At 35.6% G+C, this 19,218-nt stretch overlaps 1 protein-coding gene across 1 annotated transcript in view; it reads left to right on the top strand.

Moving 5' to 3' along the window:
* AMPD3 (adenosine monophosphate deaminase 3) overlaps window positions 1–15,907 on the top strand; it is a 37,128-nt gene extending 21,221 nt beyond the window's left edge. Inside the window, exons 8-14 of the mRNA XM_015821201.1 lie at window positions 3,616–3,779; window positions 5,752–5,878; window positions 9,677–9,840; window positions 11,389–11,509; window positions 12,874–13,047; window positions 14,088–14,198; window positions 15,016–15,907. Of these exons, the coding sequence (XP_015676687.1) occupies window positions 3,616–3,779; window positions 5,752–5,878; window positions 9,677–9,840; window positions 11,389–11,509; window positions 12,874–13,047; window positions 14,088–14,198; window positions 15,016–15,192 (1,038 nt within the window). The 3' untranslated portion in view covers window positions 15,193–15,907. The remainder of the gene's footprint in view (window positions 1–3,615; window positions 3,780–5,751; window positions 5,879–9,676; window positions 9,841–11,388; window positions 11,510–12,873; window positions 13,048–14,087; window positions 14,199–15,015) is intronic.
* The last annotated feature ends 3,311 nt before the right edge of the window (window positions 15,908–19,218 follow it).

Raw genomic sequence — 19,218 nt, 5'->3', positions numbered from 1 at the left:
TCAGCAAGCGGACCTGACCTAGGGAGGATTTTATACTGGGTTCATTTTAAGGAATTTGGAAGACACAACTTTAAAATTTGGTTTAATTCGGTTTTACAGGGGGGGATTGTATATATGCTTTTGTTTTAAATATGTTGTGCGCCGCCCTGAGTCCCGCAGGGAGAAGGGCGGCATATAAATTAAATTAAATAAATAAATATTTATATTTATATTTATATTTATATTTATATTTATATTTATATTTATATTTATATTTATATTTATATTTATATTTATATTTATATTTATATATTTATTTTTTTTATTTATTCTGGTCCAAAGTCCTCAAGTAAATCTAGTTAGAATGGGAGTTCTTTTGTATGCCAAATAAAATCAGGAAAAGTTACTCATGCTCTGAAAGTTTTTAGGCCATTCAGTTATAACGGACGGAAAACTCTGTAGGAGCATGTCATCATGTAGCCATTTTAAATAGGTTACTAACAACCAAAGATATACAAAACTAAACAAGAATTCAATCTATGTAGATATTTGTTTTTCTGAAGACCCCTGTATTCCTTTTTTCTCAATCTAATGCCTTCATTAGATTTTCTTAACTTACTAAGCTTCCTCACTCTTTCCCAACTTTTCAGCTTATTTAATTGATTTGCCTCTCTTGTGGTTGCCAGTGAGCTTCTGGATGCAATTCAAGGTCTCAGTTATCACCCTTAAAACCTTTCATAGTTCAAAGTTTTTTGGATATCTCTTGAGATTGTCCCTGAATTTGTTGAATTTTTCCAGGAAAAGGAGGCTCACTTAAGATCTTACCCACTGAGAGGATATCAACTGCAGGGACCACATTTTTAAACTTTCTCTGTGATGGCTGTCCTACTCTGGAGTAGCCTATCACTGGATATTCAAACTATTCCTTTCTTATAATATTTTCAAAGACCTGTAAAAGTGTATCTCGTTGGAAACACTTTGGGCTCAAATGAATGAGGACTATCTACACCAAAGGTGTGGCATATCAGTTACTGTACATTTTTAACCATTTTTTTTTACTCTGCTATGCATTTGTTATTAACTGCTCAGTATATAAACCAGAATAATAATGCATCCTAGATACAGTTCCATTGTTATAAGGCTTTGAAGCCTTATCTAATTCTTTCATTAGCACTTTTAAAAGTTATTTTTTCTGAAGTTTTCTTTTCCAAAAGTTAAATCTTGTAAATATGCTGTGGGCTGATGTCTTGCATAGACCATTTATCTGCATATCATATCATAATATGAACTATTCTGACTGATGAATTTCTCATGTATTTTTCAATTGTTGTAGATAATAATGAAATGTTTTTAATCATGAAAATAAGCATTCTAATCCAATTGTATCAATCTCTTAGATACCTCTGAGGATTTATTAATCTTAAATATTTTGATTTGAAAGAGAAATACAATTTAGCATTAATATAAATTTTGCATGAAAAATATTTATGTTATAAATCTCCAAATACTTTTTGTGTGCATAAATTAGGGATAATGTGCACGGGATTGGAATCGAAGGACAGCCTTGACCTATTGTAAATATTTGAATAAAGAGAAATTATGTATACATATGTGCAATATATATGAATCATACATAAAATGTTTATAAAATTTAAATACTGTACCATTTTACATTCTGGTATAAAAGCACAAGAAATGATTTGGAATATCTGATTAATCTGTTCAGTTCTTCAAAATTATTTTGATGTTAGTCTTTAGAGGTTAAGCCCATTTAAATCTCATTTTCAACAGTGAAAATGTGTGTGCCTTTTTTCTGTGAATTATGGATTCCCGAAATGCTTAATTGCATAAATTTGTGGACATTTTGAGTGCAGTTAGAAGACAAAATTAGACATCCTGCCTCCATTAGGAAAACCAGACTGAATGTAATAGTAACTCCATGAATGCTATTTCATTCACATAATTAGAAGCATATCTGTTTAACGTTAATTAACAGAGATGTTGCTAATTATGAGAATGACATGAAAAAATGGAAGAGTGTGTAGAGTAAAACAAAAATGGGATTTCATGTGTTTTATTATCTTAACTAGAATCCATATAGTTTGTGGATAATGGGTTTTGAATTTTATAACTCATTGTTGGTAGGCATTGCTGAGGGGGGCGTGTCTTCCTACAATATCTATTTCTTCAGGTTATGGAGGCACCACATCAACTGTGCCTGAAGAATAGGAATGTCATGTCCAAATTGATGCAGGAAAAAAGATTAGATCTAATCAAATTACCCAAAGTGGTGGGGATTCCCCTTCACTGGATACTGATGCTGCAGTCAAGTTCTTCAGGGTTGAAAGGATTGAACAATGACATCACTGTTGCCCAGAGGACGCCAAGTTGGGGGCTCTTTTCATATTCCTGTTAAATTGTCCACTGAAGTGATACCCATTTATTTACTCACGGTCACTTGATTTTGAACTGCTGGGTTGGCAGGAGCTGCAGCCTGTGATGGGAGCTCACCCTGTCTCGCAGCAGCTACCGGGTCTCGAACGTCAGCCTGCTGATCATCAGCTCAGTGCCCTAACCTAATGAGCCACTGCTCTTCACTGGATGTATTCAAGGGAAAGTTGGATAGCCATTATTTTGGGAGAGATGCATCTGCAAGGACAGTCAAGTGACAGCAAATGATGAAAGTAGTATCATGCCATCCCAACACAATTCTGCCCTTTTAATACAAATATCATGATATTACAGTCACCTGTGAAAGGGATGGAGTTGTGTTACAATGGTGCAAGTCTGCTTTGGTCATTTTGATGAAAACACTGGGTTTTGTGGATGCCCCTGGTACAAAATGCTTTAAATGGGACTCCTACACTGGGGTATGTATGTGCGTGTGTGGACTTGATAGCATCTTCCTATACTTAAGTGCTTTTGTTGATAAGGATTTTTGAATTATGCCATCTTGTTTAAAACCAAAGGATATATCGTATTGGACTAGATCATGATGTACATAATTTGATTTTTTTTAAAAGGTATCCAAACAACAAACAGATCCTGGATGATGTAATGGAAACTACTCAGTATAGTTTCGTGCACTGGTGCTTAATTTTATTGTTTACATTGATCACTGAATTTTGCAAGTCTCAAACAGCTCAGTCTGGTTTCACACTTACAGATGGAATCAACTGTTAATTTAGTTCATTATGTAGACGTATAGAACAATACAGAGCAGTTTCTGGATCTCCTTGTCACCATCTAGTGGTCATCTAGTAGTACAGATGTAATAATTCTTCATTCAGACATTCATGATTCGGGTGAATGTTAATAAGCAGGATACAAAATCTGTAGCTAATAATATGATTTATGTTCCTCTTCTCCCCCCCCTCCCAAATCTGAAGTGTATAGAGTTTCAAACACGGTGGTAAATATTATGTGGCAGGAAGTTCTATAACTTGCAGAATTAAAAACAATCCTAAGTGACATCATTAGGTCTGTAAACCCTTGGGGAATTTGAGATGTGGAATATAAAATACACTGTGATTAATAGTCAGTAGGTGTATTTCTATGTTAGGCTCTGCATGTAAGACTTTTTGATGAAATGTGTTTGCTCTAAACAGAAAAGTAATAATGGCTTATTTTGAATAGGAAGTTGCCCGTGAACTAGAAGAAAGTAAATACCAGTACACAGAACCTCGGCTGTCTATTTATGGGCGTTCTGCAGATGAGTGGCAGAATTTGGCTAAGTGGTTCATAAGGCACAAAATTTATTCACCTCATATGCGCTGGATTATTCAGATCCCAAGAATCTAGTAAGTAAAAGAATCAGTAATGCATTATTGGAAACAGTTTCATTTCTCTTTTTTCCAGTTCTTTAACAGAGAATGAGGTTTAAAATACGGTTAAGTGTGAGAAGTAAGAAGTTCCCTTACAGCAACGAGGAAATTATTTTCCTCCCACAATTGTGGTTAAGAAAATAACCTTGCACCATGACCGTTACCAAACTATACTATGTGAGGCCATCTGGACAATTTGACAGCTTCAGTTAATTTGCCTGTAAGAACCAAACATGTTGCTTTAAAAAGCTGTTGAGGACAATACTTTGGAAACCACAATGATTTGGGAGGTAAAAAGACTAAAGAAATCTAGGCAGTGACATGGCATTGCTAAATAGGGTGGTACCAGGAAGTTTGTATTTTAGAAGAGTTGGTATGGCTTCCTTCCTCCTTCCCTTCCTTTCTGGTATGTTAAAACTAGGAGATTAGCACAAAACTAGCAGCATCTGTGCAGGTTGCTTCCATAATTTGATGAGCTGATTTCTAATGAACATAAAAGAGAGACTTGAGAGCCACGGGCAGCTCCATCCTGCCATTTTCCACTAAAAATTGGCTTATCACGTAATGTTATAATAAATGTGTAAATGCAATCCAGTGCCATTTTACTTTAAATTTATAATTGTTCAAGTTTGTACACGGGAAGCAAAGATCTCTTCTTATATTTAAGTTGCCCTTGTTATTCAATTGCTTCCGCAAATATTGCAAAAATGACACGTGGGAGGTTTGGAGAACAAGCAGATTGATGCAATTTGGGGTTGCCAATATGATGCTCAAAGGACAAGTGGCAGCAGTGGCTCAAGTGGTTTTTTGCACAAATCTACCTTGCGCAGCCCTACTGCCCTGCCCATAGTCCTTTACTGCCCTACTCAGGGTCATTCAAGCCCTTGATGACCTATTGTTTGGATTACTGCCGTGCACCCCATATGGGCCTGTCCTTGAAGACCACTCAGAAGCTTTAGCTGGTCCAGAATGCAGTACTGTAATATGGATAGTTATAAGAGTATTTGGGTTTTCCCATGCAATATCACTGTTTCACGAATTGCACTGGTTGCCAGCAGGCTTTAGGGTGCAATCCAAGGTTTTAGCTATTGCATACAAATCCCCTCATTGCACAGGAATTGGTTATATATGAGGCCCCCTATCTCTGATGACGTCTATGTATCTTGATACATCTCTCAGGTTGGGCGTGCTCCAAGTCCTATCACTTAAGCAGTGTCACCTTGAGGAACCCAAGAAATGTGCTTTCTCTGTTGCCACATATCCCCTATGAAAACCTTTCCCCCTGAGATTTAGATGGCCACACCCTGCGTACCGTTCAGAAGACTCTGAAGAATGGCTTTTCCATCCAGGCCCAGGGATAGGAGGTTTTGTGCCTATCTTGATTGCTTCATTGGTCGTTTCTTGTTTTTGGTTGTTTTGAAACTCTCTCTGGCACGATATGTTTTATTCAACGTTTTTATTACTATTTGATGTTTTTAATTTGTATGATACTCTGAGCTGTACTTTGATATAAATTGATCTAATAAATATGGCAAATAAATAGCCATTGTAGCGTCTTGCAGAAATGACCCCAAGACTTTGTTGAAGGGCTCTATTTGCATAGGGATGGGATTGATATGAGAAGTAACCTTTTATTGATTTTTCCCATTGTTTTAGATCAAAGATTACAGATGGGTAGCAGTAACATAATAGTATTATATGTTATTAAATAATGTCATTTGAAAGGCAATAGTCAGAGCATTTTCATACATAATTACATAATTCGAATATTTTTTTTATTATGTACATTAAAGAAATTGAACTATAGTTGCTTAGGAGGTTTTTTTGCAGCCAAAATTCAACTATGTGATCTTGGGGACTTTTTGGACAAGAATACTTATTCCTAAAGTAGACCATATCCCAAGTAAGCACAATAAAAATATTTAAGTATTTTGTTTTATTTTTCCAGTGATATATTTAGGGCAAAAAATATTTTGCCTAACTTTGGGAAAATGCTGGAAAACATATTCTTACCTCTGTTTGAAGCAACCATCAACCCCTTGGATCATAAAGAATTACATCTTTTTCTTAAATTTGTAAGTATTTGACTATTCTAGACTGCATGTATCTAGGATTAAAAAGTTTGGGCAGTAACTAGTGACATGAAATCTTAAAAGCCAGATAGAGGAAAGCAGACTAAGATTTTTAGTGAAAAATGCACTAGTCCGTTGCAATACAGCTTTGAAATAGAATTGTTAAAATAGAATTGTCTCATTCTAATTTGCTGAGGTATATCATGGAACTGTGCAGTTAATTTAATCATTTTCATCTATTTCAGTTTGGATGGATAGATTATATAAACTGGCTCTCCTTTTGAAGTAAAGGAGAATTTGGTTGAACATGAATTAATCCCAAAACAATTTCAAAATCTGGTATAAAAGAAGACAATTTCTAAGCTCAAACTAATCTGCTAGCATCTATAGTAATATATAAGGAGCTCAGTATCAACAAATGCAAACGTGCTTTTCTAAACCGAGAAATAAAAATATGAATCTATAGTAGGTATGATATTAAATGAGTCATTACTGACTAGGGTTAAAATTGGTGGCTAGACAGGTGAAAGAAACTCTATCTGGTTTCAGTATTTACAAATAACAAACTCCTTGCATGATAAATTGGAATTATCATATTAATTGAGAATAATTAACTACTTAATATCAAACAGAATGGGAAATCTAAAGAAGGTGATGAGAAAGAATTATAATCTTTTAAGTAATTTTTATGAAAAAAAGAAAATTACAAGATTTGGGGGAAAATATTTAGACAGAGTAAAATCTGAACAAGTTTGTTCTATAAATATCTATTAATTCTACAAAATACAGTATGAATTGCTTTTTAATCAGGGCATTTATTCTGCGTACAGGATTTAAATTTGGAAATATAGAGCTAAAGGCTCCAAATATTTCATTCTGTATATGGCGGGGTTATAATAATTTTAATATCTCATTTAAGATATATCTTACACCCACACACTGTTTAATAGTCTTTGTAATGTAAGTAGTTTACATTACATATCTTACACCCACACACTGTTTAATAGTCTTTGTAATGTAAGTGGTTTAATTGTTGGCAGAAAGCTTTGGCAGAAAATTTCCCATCTCATACTCCTAATTCTAAAGGAGGAAAGCTGAGATTAAACAAGGGCAGCAGTTGTCTGGTAACTCCAATGACCCTGAAACAGGTTGCTAGCGTCTTGCTGAGATATCAGAGCAAGTTGCAAGTCGGACCAGTTAACCCAGATGATGAACCAGCTAGTCCAGTAGAAGGGAAAATAATTGCCACAAGCAGTGCTCCACTAGTCCTTCCAGCTTAAGTCCCTACAGGTTTTGCCGATGAGAAGGAAGTGCTAGGATGCCAAACACTTGCCTCTTTACTTGACAAACATGATCCTGGCAGATTTACTACCATCTTCTCTCAGTAGTGAACTCTATATCTTTCTAAGACCTGGGGGGAAATTACCACTGACTGATCCCAATCAGGATTTATAATTAGTCTTTTACTGCTGAATCTGTAAAATGGAGAATTATAATAACCTCATGATACCCCTGCAATGTGAACAGGTGATACACCTACAATGGAATAAGTCAGGGATGTCAAATTGCCGGCCCGCGGGCCAGATGCATCATAGCAAAACTGTGCCCATCCCATTGCTGGCAATGGCAAAAAAAGTCACGACACGTCACGTGACGTTTCAAGTTTGGCACCCCTGGAAAAGGTGCTCTGTGAAACCACATAGAATTGATTTTCAGTTGTGGCCAGAAATGAAAGGGACGTAACAGACCAATAAAAGGGAATATCAGGTGAAATATCACACACATATATTTTGCAGTCAGTCCAGACACTTTCAATGCATTAGAATAGAATAGAGCTGGAAGGGACCTTGGAGGTCTTCTAGTCCAACCCCCTGCTCAAGCAGGAGAACCTATACCATTTCAGACAAATGGCTATCCAGTCTCTTCTTAAAAACTTCCAGCGTTGGAGCGTTCACAACTTCTGGAGGCAGGTTGTTCCAATGATTAATTGTTCTAGTTAGATTAATTGTATTAATCTAATTCAGCTTGAGTATCAATCAAATGTTTGATAAATTACAAGAGAGTAAGGGTAGGAAACTTAGATGCCACTCTCCTCTCTCATTGCTGCCTCTGTACAAATATTTGTACCTAGATTGTACAAATTCAATCTATGCAGCTAGGAGCCAGCAGAGCTCCATTTACATGAAAGGTCTTTCTTTATATTGTAGTGGACCTAGTTAACTATTCCCCTTTGAATCAATAACTAAATGTACTTGAAAAGTGGGATATTTTGTAAGAAAATCTAATCTTTTGGAAAACAATTATAGTACAACCTCAGGGATACTGGGATGTCCAGGAATTAAGTATTGCCCAGAAACGTAGGTGACAAGATTCATCATAATGATTTCTTGAGAAAGTCAACAGCCAGCTCTAGTAATCTTGAATGTCTCAGTAACATAGCAACACATGTATGTTTTTCTCATCCCACTGTTGATTCTCTGCTTCAATTGAAAGGATCAGTGCCCAGCTCTTATTCTTAGGACTCATCTCTGTGTGTACTGCATTAGAGAATTTTTGAGAAAGAAAAACAGACAATTTAGAGACTCCAGCTTATCATACTCACTAAGAAGTGAAGACTGGAATGCGTTCAATCTGATTCACACAAGATTCTGTGTGAAGTTTGGTTTTTGATCTTGCATTACTGTTAGGATTTTGACAATAATTTTATTTTTATTTTTTCTGTAAATTTTCCAACAGTCTTGGAAATGGACTGCCTTTAGATTCAAATCTGTACATTCATGATACATAATTTTGATTGCCCCAGCATGCAAGTCTCATAGCTTATTTGAATCCCACAGCAGGAGCTCCTGTCAGCACTCTCTAGGCTGATGTGTTTGGAGAATGGGAAGCAAGATCTTGTCCTCTTGATTAATTTGTGAGTTCTTATTGTTAGAGCTCAGATTCCCACAAAACACCTTTACCAGTTTAGATTATCTGCCTGTTATTCTTCACCCTAAATGCTCCTATTTTGTTTGTTTGTTTAGAAGAATGGATCATTGTAGTTCATGATTGTTATCTTTCCTGAGTTTTTAGAATACTTGCAGAAAGCCCATAATTTTTACTACATTGGATCTCATGAGAGCTTCAGATTTAATTTCCATAAGAAGAGAACAAATATTTAACTGCTTTCATTCTTGTTACAGAAACTTTGAATACACAACAATGCCTTTTGGCCTCTAGATGGTGCCATCAATTGTAGTCTGCATTCTGAAGTATAGTGCCAGATTATCCAATGCACTCTTTTCTTTTTGCTTATGGTGCTTCCTATTCATTTGGATATATGTGTGAACATTCACTTAATTTTCAAGAAAAAAATCAATTAAAAGTTATTTCGTGTAATAGTTTTAAATCAGCATTAGGTTTTGTAGTACCAACAACATGGTGAAGTACAATATAATAAAATTAGGATGCCTTCATACACAATTATGGAGATGCAAATTAATCACCTTGTGAATGGTTACCCTATAATGCAGGGGTCTTCAAACTTGGCCCTTTTATGACTTGTGGACTTCAACTCCCAGAATTCCTCAGCCAGGCATGCTGGCTGAGGAATTCTGGGAGTTGAAGTCCACAAGTCACAAAAGGGTCAAGTTTGAAGACCCCTGCTATAATGGCTTGCATCATTATCACCATCTAACTCTCAGCAATTTATCAATAAGGGGTTGGGACCTTAAACAGCAGTTTAAATGGTAGCAATTAAGTTAGATAATTCAGAAAATCATACATTATTCATACAAAAATCTGTTTTTATTAAATTCTTAGGTGACAGGGTTTGATAGTGTGGATGATGAATCAAAACACAGTGATCACATGTTCTCTGAAAGGAGCCCCCATCCTGATATTTGGATTAGCGAAACAAATCCTCCATATAGCTATTATTTGTATTATATGTACACAAACATCATGGTTCTCAACAACCTTAGAAAGTAAGTAGTAATATTTCTATTTTCATGTTTCTATGTTTGGTAGAAAGGTATAACAAGGGATTTACAGTATATCATGGTTTTGTAAGATAAACAAATTACATAAAATTTATCTCCCCTCTCCCTTTTAAAATTTATTTTGCCTCCACCTTTTTAATTACACAATGAAGACATGCTGGAGTTCTACACATTTCCAGGTTGACAATTCTGCTCTGGGCATTGGGATTAGGCATAAATTATCCTAATGATAAATTCTGTTACGGATGCTATTGTCATTTGAAGGTAGATGAACAAATAAAAAGTTGAATGTCTTATAATTCTAAACAAGCCTTTCCTAACCGATGATCCTTAGATGTTCTTGGAACAGGATTTGTGTCATCTGTGACTCTGATGGGAGGGCTGGGGTTAGGTAAAAATTGAGAGATTTTGCTTACAGCCTGAGAAACAGCAGTATAGAACATTTTTTGCACAAAGTCCCTTTTGTTAGGTAAGGAGGGGATAATTTTCCAGACTGAAGATCATCAGTACCTGTAGTATGCATTCTAATTTTCATTTTAATCTTTTTTGTGATCTCTATATGAAATCTGTTTTATGAGTTTTAGCAATGAAGTGGTATCAGCAGGAACTCAAATTTCTGCATTGCTTGTGACTACATATAGAGTCACTTTCAGCATTACCTCAGCAGCAGGAGTGATTAAAGTTGTAATTACTACTCTGTAGAATTATGTCCATCACAGGTGACATTTCTCTGCATTGCCTGGAGCCATTTGTACTTGAATTATCATAGTGAACCTGTAATCTGCACAGTTAGTACAGATTATCCATTATCTCATAGACATGTGTTTGTTTGTTTGCAAATCTGTTTGCATAAGCACAAAATCGGATTGCAAACACAGCGCAGCCTAGAGATTTAGAGTGACTTCAGTTGTATGACACTGGAGAGAAAGGGTGAAATCAAGAAATTTAAAATGAGAAAACAAAGCAGACAAGACCTTCAAAGTCAGCTATGCATAGCATGTTTAGACAGTAGCATTTAGGCCTTGGTAAAATATAAGATGAAATAAAAAAAATAAGTTTCAAGGATTGAGACAGAGCTGTGGTCACAATCTAATATTTGAAGCAGTTTAATCTCTGCTGTGTCATGAGAGTTAGCCCGCTGGCAGAATTATCCTGCAATGAGTCATTTGAGCCGCAGTCACAAATACCTGTCTAATGAAATGGAGGGCTTACCTTTGAACAAGTGGACAGGGCCAACCTAAACCATTTTTAATTTGAGGCCCAGCAGCCACTGAGCCTCTTCTGTCCCCTTAGTTAACATGAGAGTGTTTGTGTCTTTGAAGTCAGGCTAGGATAGGGGTTGCCACAGGCTGTGATGGAGAAGGACTTACCTCTGAGTAACTTAATATACGTATTGCTGCCCATCAGTGGCCCATTGTCACTGATGCATATTTTTTGAACTTCCAACAGCCGTTGTGTGATGTATCATTATGACTGGTCTTGGGATTTCAGAATGGGAAGGTATAGTGCTAATTGTATTTTAAATTGTTATAGGGAGAGAGGCATGAGCACCTTCTTGTTTCGACCTCATTGTGGAGAAGCTGGATCTATAACTCACCTGGTATCCGCTTTTCTAACTGCAGACAATATTTCCCATGGATTGCTCCTGAAGAAGGTATAATAATGGTTCTACTGCAGCCTCCACCAATCTATTGTCCTCCTAATAAATTACTTCAGCTCCTAGAATTGTCTGGGACTTCTGAAACTGAACACATACCTTTGGGCGTCATCAGTTCACTGAAAAACTCTAATAGAGTTTAATTTGTGGTACTGTAAGTTAGACACACTTGTACAGGTAGTCCTCTAGTTATGAACACAGTTGGGACCAGAACTTCCATTCCTAAATAATGCAGTGATTGAGTGAGTCCCACCCAATTCTACAACCTTTTTGTCGCAGTCATGAAGGAAATAATGTGATTCTTAAGCGAATCATGCAGTTTTTAAGTGAATTCCCTCTTTTCTGGTTTGAAGCCCCCTAGGAAGGTTGCAAATGGTAATTACTTAACTCAGTCACTGCAACTGTCGTAAATACATGCCAGTTGTAAGACACTTTCTTCACTGAGATCGTATTTCGAAGGATTGTTAAATGAATGGATGTAACTTAACCTGTATACATCATGGGAGTATACGGGATCTATAGCTCTCCATCTTGAGGTTTGCTACATGCAAACAAAGATGTTTATTTTCTTTATATCATATTGTTCTGTACTTTCAGATTGTTGCCTTTTTAAACAGACTTTAGAGGACTCATGAGGCCTACTTGCATGCCAGGTCCCCAAGCCTGTATAACTCTCATAGGACCACCATGACTAAGCTCATGTGGGCTTATTGCTGAGTGGATGTATGTGTCTGATTACTACAAATGGGAAGGACATATTTACTTTTGTGTGTTTGAAATCAATAGGATTTATAAAAAGATTACTTTCAATTAGCTTTCAGTTAGCAATTCTCCACTGGGTGGCAGATTTCAATATAATTCTGACAAAAACTGTTCTAATTGAGAAATATTCTATTTTATTGGACAGCAAACATGTGCTTCCTTAAGGACTTTTTCCAGACAGCTGTGTTAACATGTAACTGCAACAGTGGTTGCTCACTGATAAATGGACTGAATAGGAAGATCGAAAGCTGGTTTTTGAAGGAGTAGCTTGTACTAAAGGCACAATTCAATCACCATAGACAGCAAAAGGCCTTTTATTTCCTACTTCAGTTAATGCAGTAACACGCGTTTTAACATCTCAAATCTGTTTATTTTTTCATTATAAAAATGTATTTTTTTAAAAAAATACATCAATGCAATGCAAAATAAGAGTGTATAGTTGTATATATAACAACTCAACTTGTATAATGCCAGAGGGCTGGGGTCAGTTAAAGTTTCCCAAGCTGTAAAAATGGTTTTCTATTTCCTCTGGCTGAATGTTTCCTTCCTTGTTATCTCTGTGTGAATGAATAATGATTTTGGGTGTTGTTTTTGTACAGAGTCCAGTTCTCCAGTATCTTTATTATCTTGCACAAATCCCCATTGCCATGTCTCCTCTTAGCAACAACAGCTTATTCCTGGAGTATTCAAAAAACCCATTGCGAGAATTCTTGCACAAGGGACTGCGTGTTTCTCTGTCCACAGATGACCCCATGCAATTCCACTATACCAAGGTAATTTGCATGAAAGCAATGTAAAAGTTTAATTTCCATCTGAAACCATATTAAATTAAACGTTTTCTTATTAAATTCAGCAGCAGCTCTCCAATCTTACATTTGTTTATTTGAAAGCAGTTAGTTTTCAGTCATCGTTTCACTTCATTTAAGAGGGCATAGAATTCTATTCGGAATTTAATTATTTACTGTGTTTGAATCCTAAATGTTGAATCCTGGAATACTTGTAATGCTCATAATGCCCTTTTGTTTCTCAAGCCATTCTCCCTTACCCCATTTGCTGGGTGCTGAAGCATGGAGTATGGACTCCAGTCTCCTACATTCTTCTTTCATGTTATTTCACCATTAAAACCTAGAAGGCAGGGGTAGTCAACCTTGGCTCTTTTATGACTCGTGGACTTCAATTCCCAGAATTCCTGAGCCAGCCTGCTAGAATGTCTTGAGTTTCACAGGATTTCTTTCTACTCTCAACAGTTTTCTATGCCATTTGTTTTCCACTTCTCTTAAATGTTTCAAGGTTAATCTGGCATGTCATTAGCAACAGTCCTGTAGCTGGACTATGAAGGATACGGGTGGTCTCGTTTGGGTATAATCGATCCATGAAAATTGAAGAAGGCAAATGACCAATTTTCATAAAGCATAGTGCTTGCAGAAATAAATTTAACTGTGTAGTGGCTGGAGTTTCCACCACTTCTACCAGGCTACCCAGGTCTGAAACTTTAATAGTTGGATCTTGTCAACTATGATGGGAGACATCTGCTGATAAAAGGGTAAGAAGATGAAATTTCATCAAATTTTCCTGATTCTCTGAACTCTTAGTCCTGCTCCTACTATTCTGGTGGCCTCACCAATCCCCTAGAGAGTTTTCAGGGAATATAGAGGACAGCAAGGGAAGAACAAAATTAAGGAAGAAAAGAGAAGAGCTCTGCAAAATTAAATTTCCTTTTACTAGAAATGGTCCTTTTGCTTTCAGGAAGTGAGAAATAAATGAATAAATGTATTTGATAGTAAATCATATATTTTTGTATATATAATTGAAGGAAGCACTGATGGAGGAATATGCCATAGCAGCCCAAGTTTGGAAACTGAGTACTTGTGACCTGTGTGAAATTGCAAGAAACAGTGTACTACAAAGCGGTTTGTCACACAAGGTAAATTTACTTTGCTCCTATAAGTACCAAACGTTTGAGGACGTAGGTGCTGCACTTTATAAATAAAAATAAAAATGCATATATTAAGTTACCAGAGGACCTGATCATCACACATAATAGGAATATTTTAGCTTATGACATCTCTTCTCTAATGGTGTGGGATAGAAATGATTAAATTCTGAGCCCTTGAGCTTTGTTTACAATATTGACTTACCTTTGCCACTGTAATGAATGAAACAGAAAAGATGGCATGAATTTACCCATGGGGCATTGCCAGGGGGGAGGGAGTCAAAAAATCCCATATAAAGGGCACTGTCATGATTGCCATCTTGACTTTTTTTTCACACTTCCTGCAGATGCCGTTGTTTACATATAGGCTTAACTTGTTCTTGATTTCTATTAGACTTGTCCAATTTACCCTTCACAATTCCCATCCAGCTTCCTCAAAGGCTATCTGGAAATTTTGGGAGTTTCAGTCCAATATATTTGAAGGCATAGTTTGGGGGAAGGTAGAGTTTCACTGATCTCTAGTTAATTATCTAGTGTAGTGTTGCAGAATAAAATCATGCCTGTTAGAGAGCAAAAGAAATTAGGGTCTCTTAAGAAAGCTGCTACATGAAGTTGCAAGCTATCTTTGTATATTAATCAATTTGATAGCAGTTAAAAAGACTGGACATTTTTGTTCTCTCTCTCTCTTTCAATAAACCACCTCCTTCTTTTCAAAAATGCCATTATGTGGAGATCATCTTCCAGATCCTTGAGTTCAGGAACTTTTCAACTTTTCAAACAGTATCTTCTTTTCTCTCTGTTTCTCTAGGAAAAACAGAAGTGTATAGGTCTAAATTACTGTGCTGAAGGCCCAGAAGGAAATGACATTAGAAAGACAAATGTGGCACAGATTCGAATGGCTTACAGATATGAGACTTTATGCAATGAACTGAGTTTTCTGTCTGATGCGATGAAGACAGAAGAGATTACAGCACTGTCAAAATAGCCACAACTAAGCCTGAACAAAAGAGAGAATGTAAGCTTTTGCAGGACAGAAAGTCGTCTGATCATCAGAATTCTTAAGTTACATCAGAATCGCTACAAAACCAGTTTCTTCTGCAAGTGCTTACCTCAAATAGGATTGCTATAGTTGCCAAGATGCAGGCTTCTAGCTATGTGGTTTAATGCATTTAAAAGTACATTTTAACTCTAGTCATTATAGGTTTGCATCTCAAGATACATAACATTCTGCTTTGAAAAAAGGGACACGGGACAGTAATTTTTGGTAGCACACATGGACCAGTTTTCTCACAATTTTTCTCAGATTGGATTGATGGCACTTTAAACTTTAACTTCTGTTTAGATTTCAGATGTCTGATTGTACACAGTACTGAAGTGTCCGTTAGTTAACAAAGACTATCCTGAATTTAGAAACTAAAATCTAATATAACCAAAGATCAGCACATTGCTCCTAGATGTTTAGTGGACATACTTGGCTTTTCTAGATGGGCCCTTTAATTGAAGAGTAATTTGATATGGTAATTTCCTGAGGCATCAAGGTATAAGCCAGATACCTGAAAAATGCAAACCAGTTGTTGATATATCCACCAGGATTTGCTATGTGATCCAGTAGAGCTTTTTCAGTTCAACACATCCATATCAACTTTCCACTTTATTCACCATTATGAGACTTGTTCCACCCCCTTGATTTTTTCAATATAGAAGATTAAGAACTTTATCTATGAATCGGCAGGCATATTGATTTGCAAAAATATGTATTCATGCACATTAGAATATTAAGATTGGTTACATTCACACTTTTCATTAAACTGAGGTTTAGTTTAACCATTGTTGAATAAGCCACAGTAACATTGACACACAGTGCTAAGTTTTAAAGCATGGTAATTTACACTTACATCAGCAAGATTTATTAATCTTGTTAAAACAAAACCAATCATAATTTAGTATAATGTGAGGTGTGAATAAAGCTGACATATGCATAGACGTAAACTGCATTTTGTAGTTTGTATGAAACGCACTAATCATGGGAAGTTTGATAGCTTAATATGCCATTACTTCATTACTATGATGTAAAAGTGTGGGAACTGGAATTTAATGATTTATCACATGGGTGTCAAACTCGATCGCGTCACATGACATATCATGACGTTTTTTTCCTTTGCGGAGCCAGGGTGGGCGTGGCCTGCACATGAGGCATCCGGCCTGCGGGCCACCAGTTTGATACCCCTGATTTATCAACTGTTGTAGGTAGTGTCAAACGTTTTTATATGGAATTTATTTTGAATATGCAAACTTAAAAATGAACTATTAGAGGCAGTTTCTGAGTTCTGAAAAGCAGTTATATTTAATTACTGTTGATGGTAGTAGTTATATAACACTTCACCTGTTAGCCATTTGAAATAAAATGATAATTCTGAAAAGGGGAGATAGAAAGTAAAATTTGTCACAAATTCTGAACTTCTTAGGAAAAAAAGGGATAACAATTTTCTCTCCTTGCACTTATGCTTCTAATTTAAATATTACCATAGTCCGGAAAAAAAGTTGTACAAAAAGTTTTAGTGCACATATACAATTGTGGTTGGGAAGATATTTCAATTTCATAAGTGCAAAGTTATTTTCATTTGTTTCTATCCAGAAGAATGATTATCCAATCCAGGTTTACTTCACATCTGTCCAAATTTAGCTCTCCTAATCCAATAAATGCAAATCGTTCACAGAAACAGAGGCTCAGGAATCTTTCCACAAAATAATTATAAAGGCAGCTCCCGTATTTGGAATTTAGCATTCTATTCTGGGATACTGTGGCAGATGAATAGATACTATCAGCTTTGACCAAAGATGACCATGACAAATTACATCTTTATCTTTGTTGGCTAATAACAATTTTAGAACTTGACCTTATAGCTAAGGTTATCAATGCTTGACAGATAATCTAAATTTCATTTGAAAAATTTATCTATTTTGTAATTAGGAAAATCTCCATAATGTAATTAAAGAACATATCCAAAAGTTTGTTTCTTTCAGTATTTTGAATTTTTCTTTTATACTAGATATTATGCACGTTAAATTGAAAATCTTTTTAAAATTTATTGTTATTAATTGCAATCACTGCTTGTTTCCCTCTCAATATTAGCTGGACTTGGTGGAGCAGAGATAGCAGACTTTTCAAAAAAGGAAATCTTGGATTCCATATTGTTTTTTGTTTTACGTTTTTACATTTTTTTAAAAAAAAATCACTGCTCTATTAAAAAGCAGTTTAAACCACACTCACTATGGCAAAGTATTATGCAGCTATAATGGTTGTACAACAGGAATGGCTAGTTCTAACACACAGCAATCCTGTGTTTTCAGTATGCTAAGCCCTACAGCTGGCAAAGCCTCCAGTATCTGCTCTGGACATGGACAGTTGCTATGGAAGCTGTTCGAACTATCGTTTACCTGTACAGCTAATTCAAATAAAACACAGGTTCTGTGTATGTGCATTTATGTAAAGACAGCTAAAAGCAATTATGAATAATATAAGTGGAAAAGACATAGCTGCTTTAATAAGTTGAGATGATATGCTCAATAGGCACTCCTGCATATTTGGAAATAACGTATTTGAAAATTCTAGTGAGCACAGATATGGTTTTTTATTGAGATGTATTAATGAGCCTTAAAGTAAATTCTACTGAATTTACAGGGGTTTAAAATTGCACTATTATTGCAAGTTCTTGAAATATTTTGGTAAGCTATATTCCATAATTGTGGTACCTTCTTTCTTGAATTATAACTGAAGGCCAGATATTTTCTCAAAGGGAATTACCTATTATACTTTTTTGATGATGTAGACTTTTATGGGTGAAAGTTTAGCTGTCAATTTTGTTTACTTGCATTATTTTATATAATTAAAATAACTATTGTTTCTACATGGAACTTTTGGATGCTAGAATGCTAACATGAACTGATTAGTATTCAAAGAAATCCTTCCTAGTTTAAAATGGATTATGGGAGTTATGTCCAGCTTGAACAAGAAAAATGGTTTGAGTTATTCATGTACAGTATGTATTTTGTTGTGTAAAATATTCAGAGATATTTATAGCATGAAGCTTAATAAATGGAAATGTTAAACATTTATAAATATATTGATGTTTGTCCTATTCCATAACCCTAAATGAAGTCAATTTTGACTGATTATTACTGTCATACCTATTACTGTATTACAAGTACGAAGCTCACTAACCCACAAACTCTATGTAGGACAAAGATAAAATAAAAAACAACAATACTACTATAAGGAATACAGTGTGAGTAGTATTTTTCTGGTTAGCCATGTAGTTGACTGCTGATTTCCTCTAAATTTTCTATTTCCGATCATCCAGTAACCAATAGAAGTAGGAAGACTAGTCCCTGCTGCTAGAAAAGCTAGGTGGTACAATGTTGGGGGAACAAGGGAATTCTGTCATAAGCCCCAAAACAGGCCCAATATAACCCCAGAAACAGCAGAGACTTAATTCCAAAGTCAGAATAACCCCCCCCCCCCAATATAGAAACTAGTCTCTCAAAGCGCATTTTGTTTCAAGCTCAAAACAAACTGAATACAAGATCAAAATGATCTGTACATCTCTGGCCAGGAATATATAAAATAACTTATTTTCTTGAAATTATTTTATGTGTATGCACTGTGAATTTGAACATCTAAGAGAAGGTATATCATACTACATTACATAAAGATGAATAATTCAAGTGTTTATTGCTCAAAACTCATAATACATTAAATTGCTTATAGTTATTAACAGTCTTATATAAAACCACTAAGAAAAGTTCACATCCTAAGGAATGCATATTTTCTCCTCTTAACAGTAATTCATCTCGTGAACATGTCTTTTAAAAACCCTTTTTTAAATTTGTCAATCTTCATCAGATTCAAGGCTAGAAGAATAACTCAACTGGGCTGCAGTTTTACACAATTAATGTAGCACAATTATTTCTTATGTTAGGCCTCTAGTTTGCCATATGCTTATGATGGTAG

The sequence above is a fragment of the Protobothrops mucrosquamatus genome, unplaced genomic scaffold (genome assembly GCF_001527695.2).
Source record: "Protobothrops mucrosquamatus isolate PMUCROS unplaced genomic scaffold, P.Mucros_1.0 scaffold1271, whole genome shotgun sequence".
Lineage (NCBI taxonomy): Eukaryota > Metazoa > Chordata > Lepidosauria > Squamata > Viperidae > Protobothrops > Protobothrops mucrosquamatus.
This window is presented reverse-complemented; position numbering and strand designations above follow the sequence as displayed.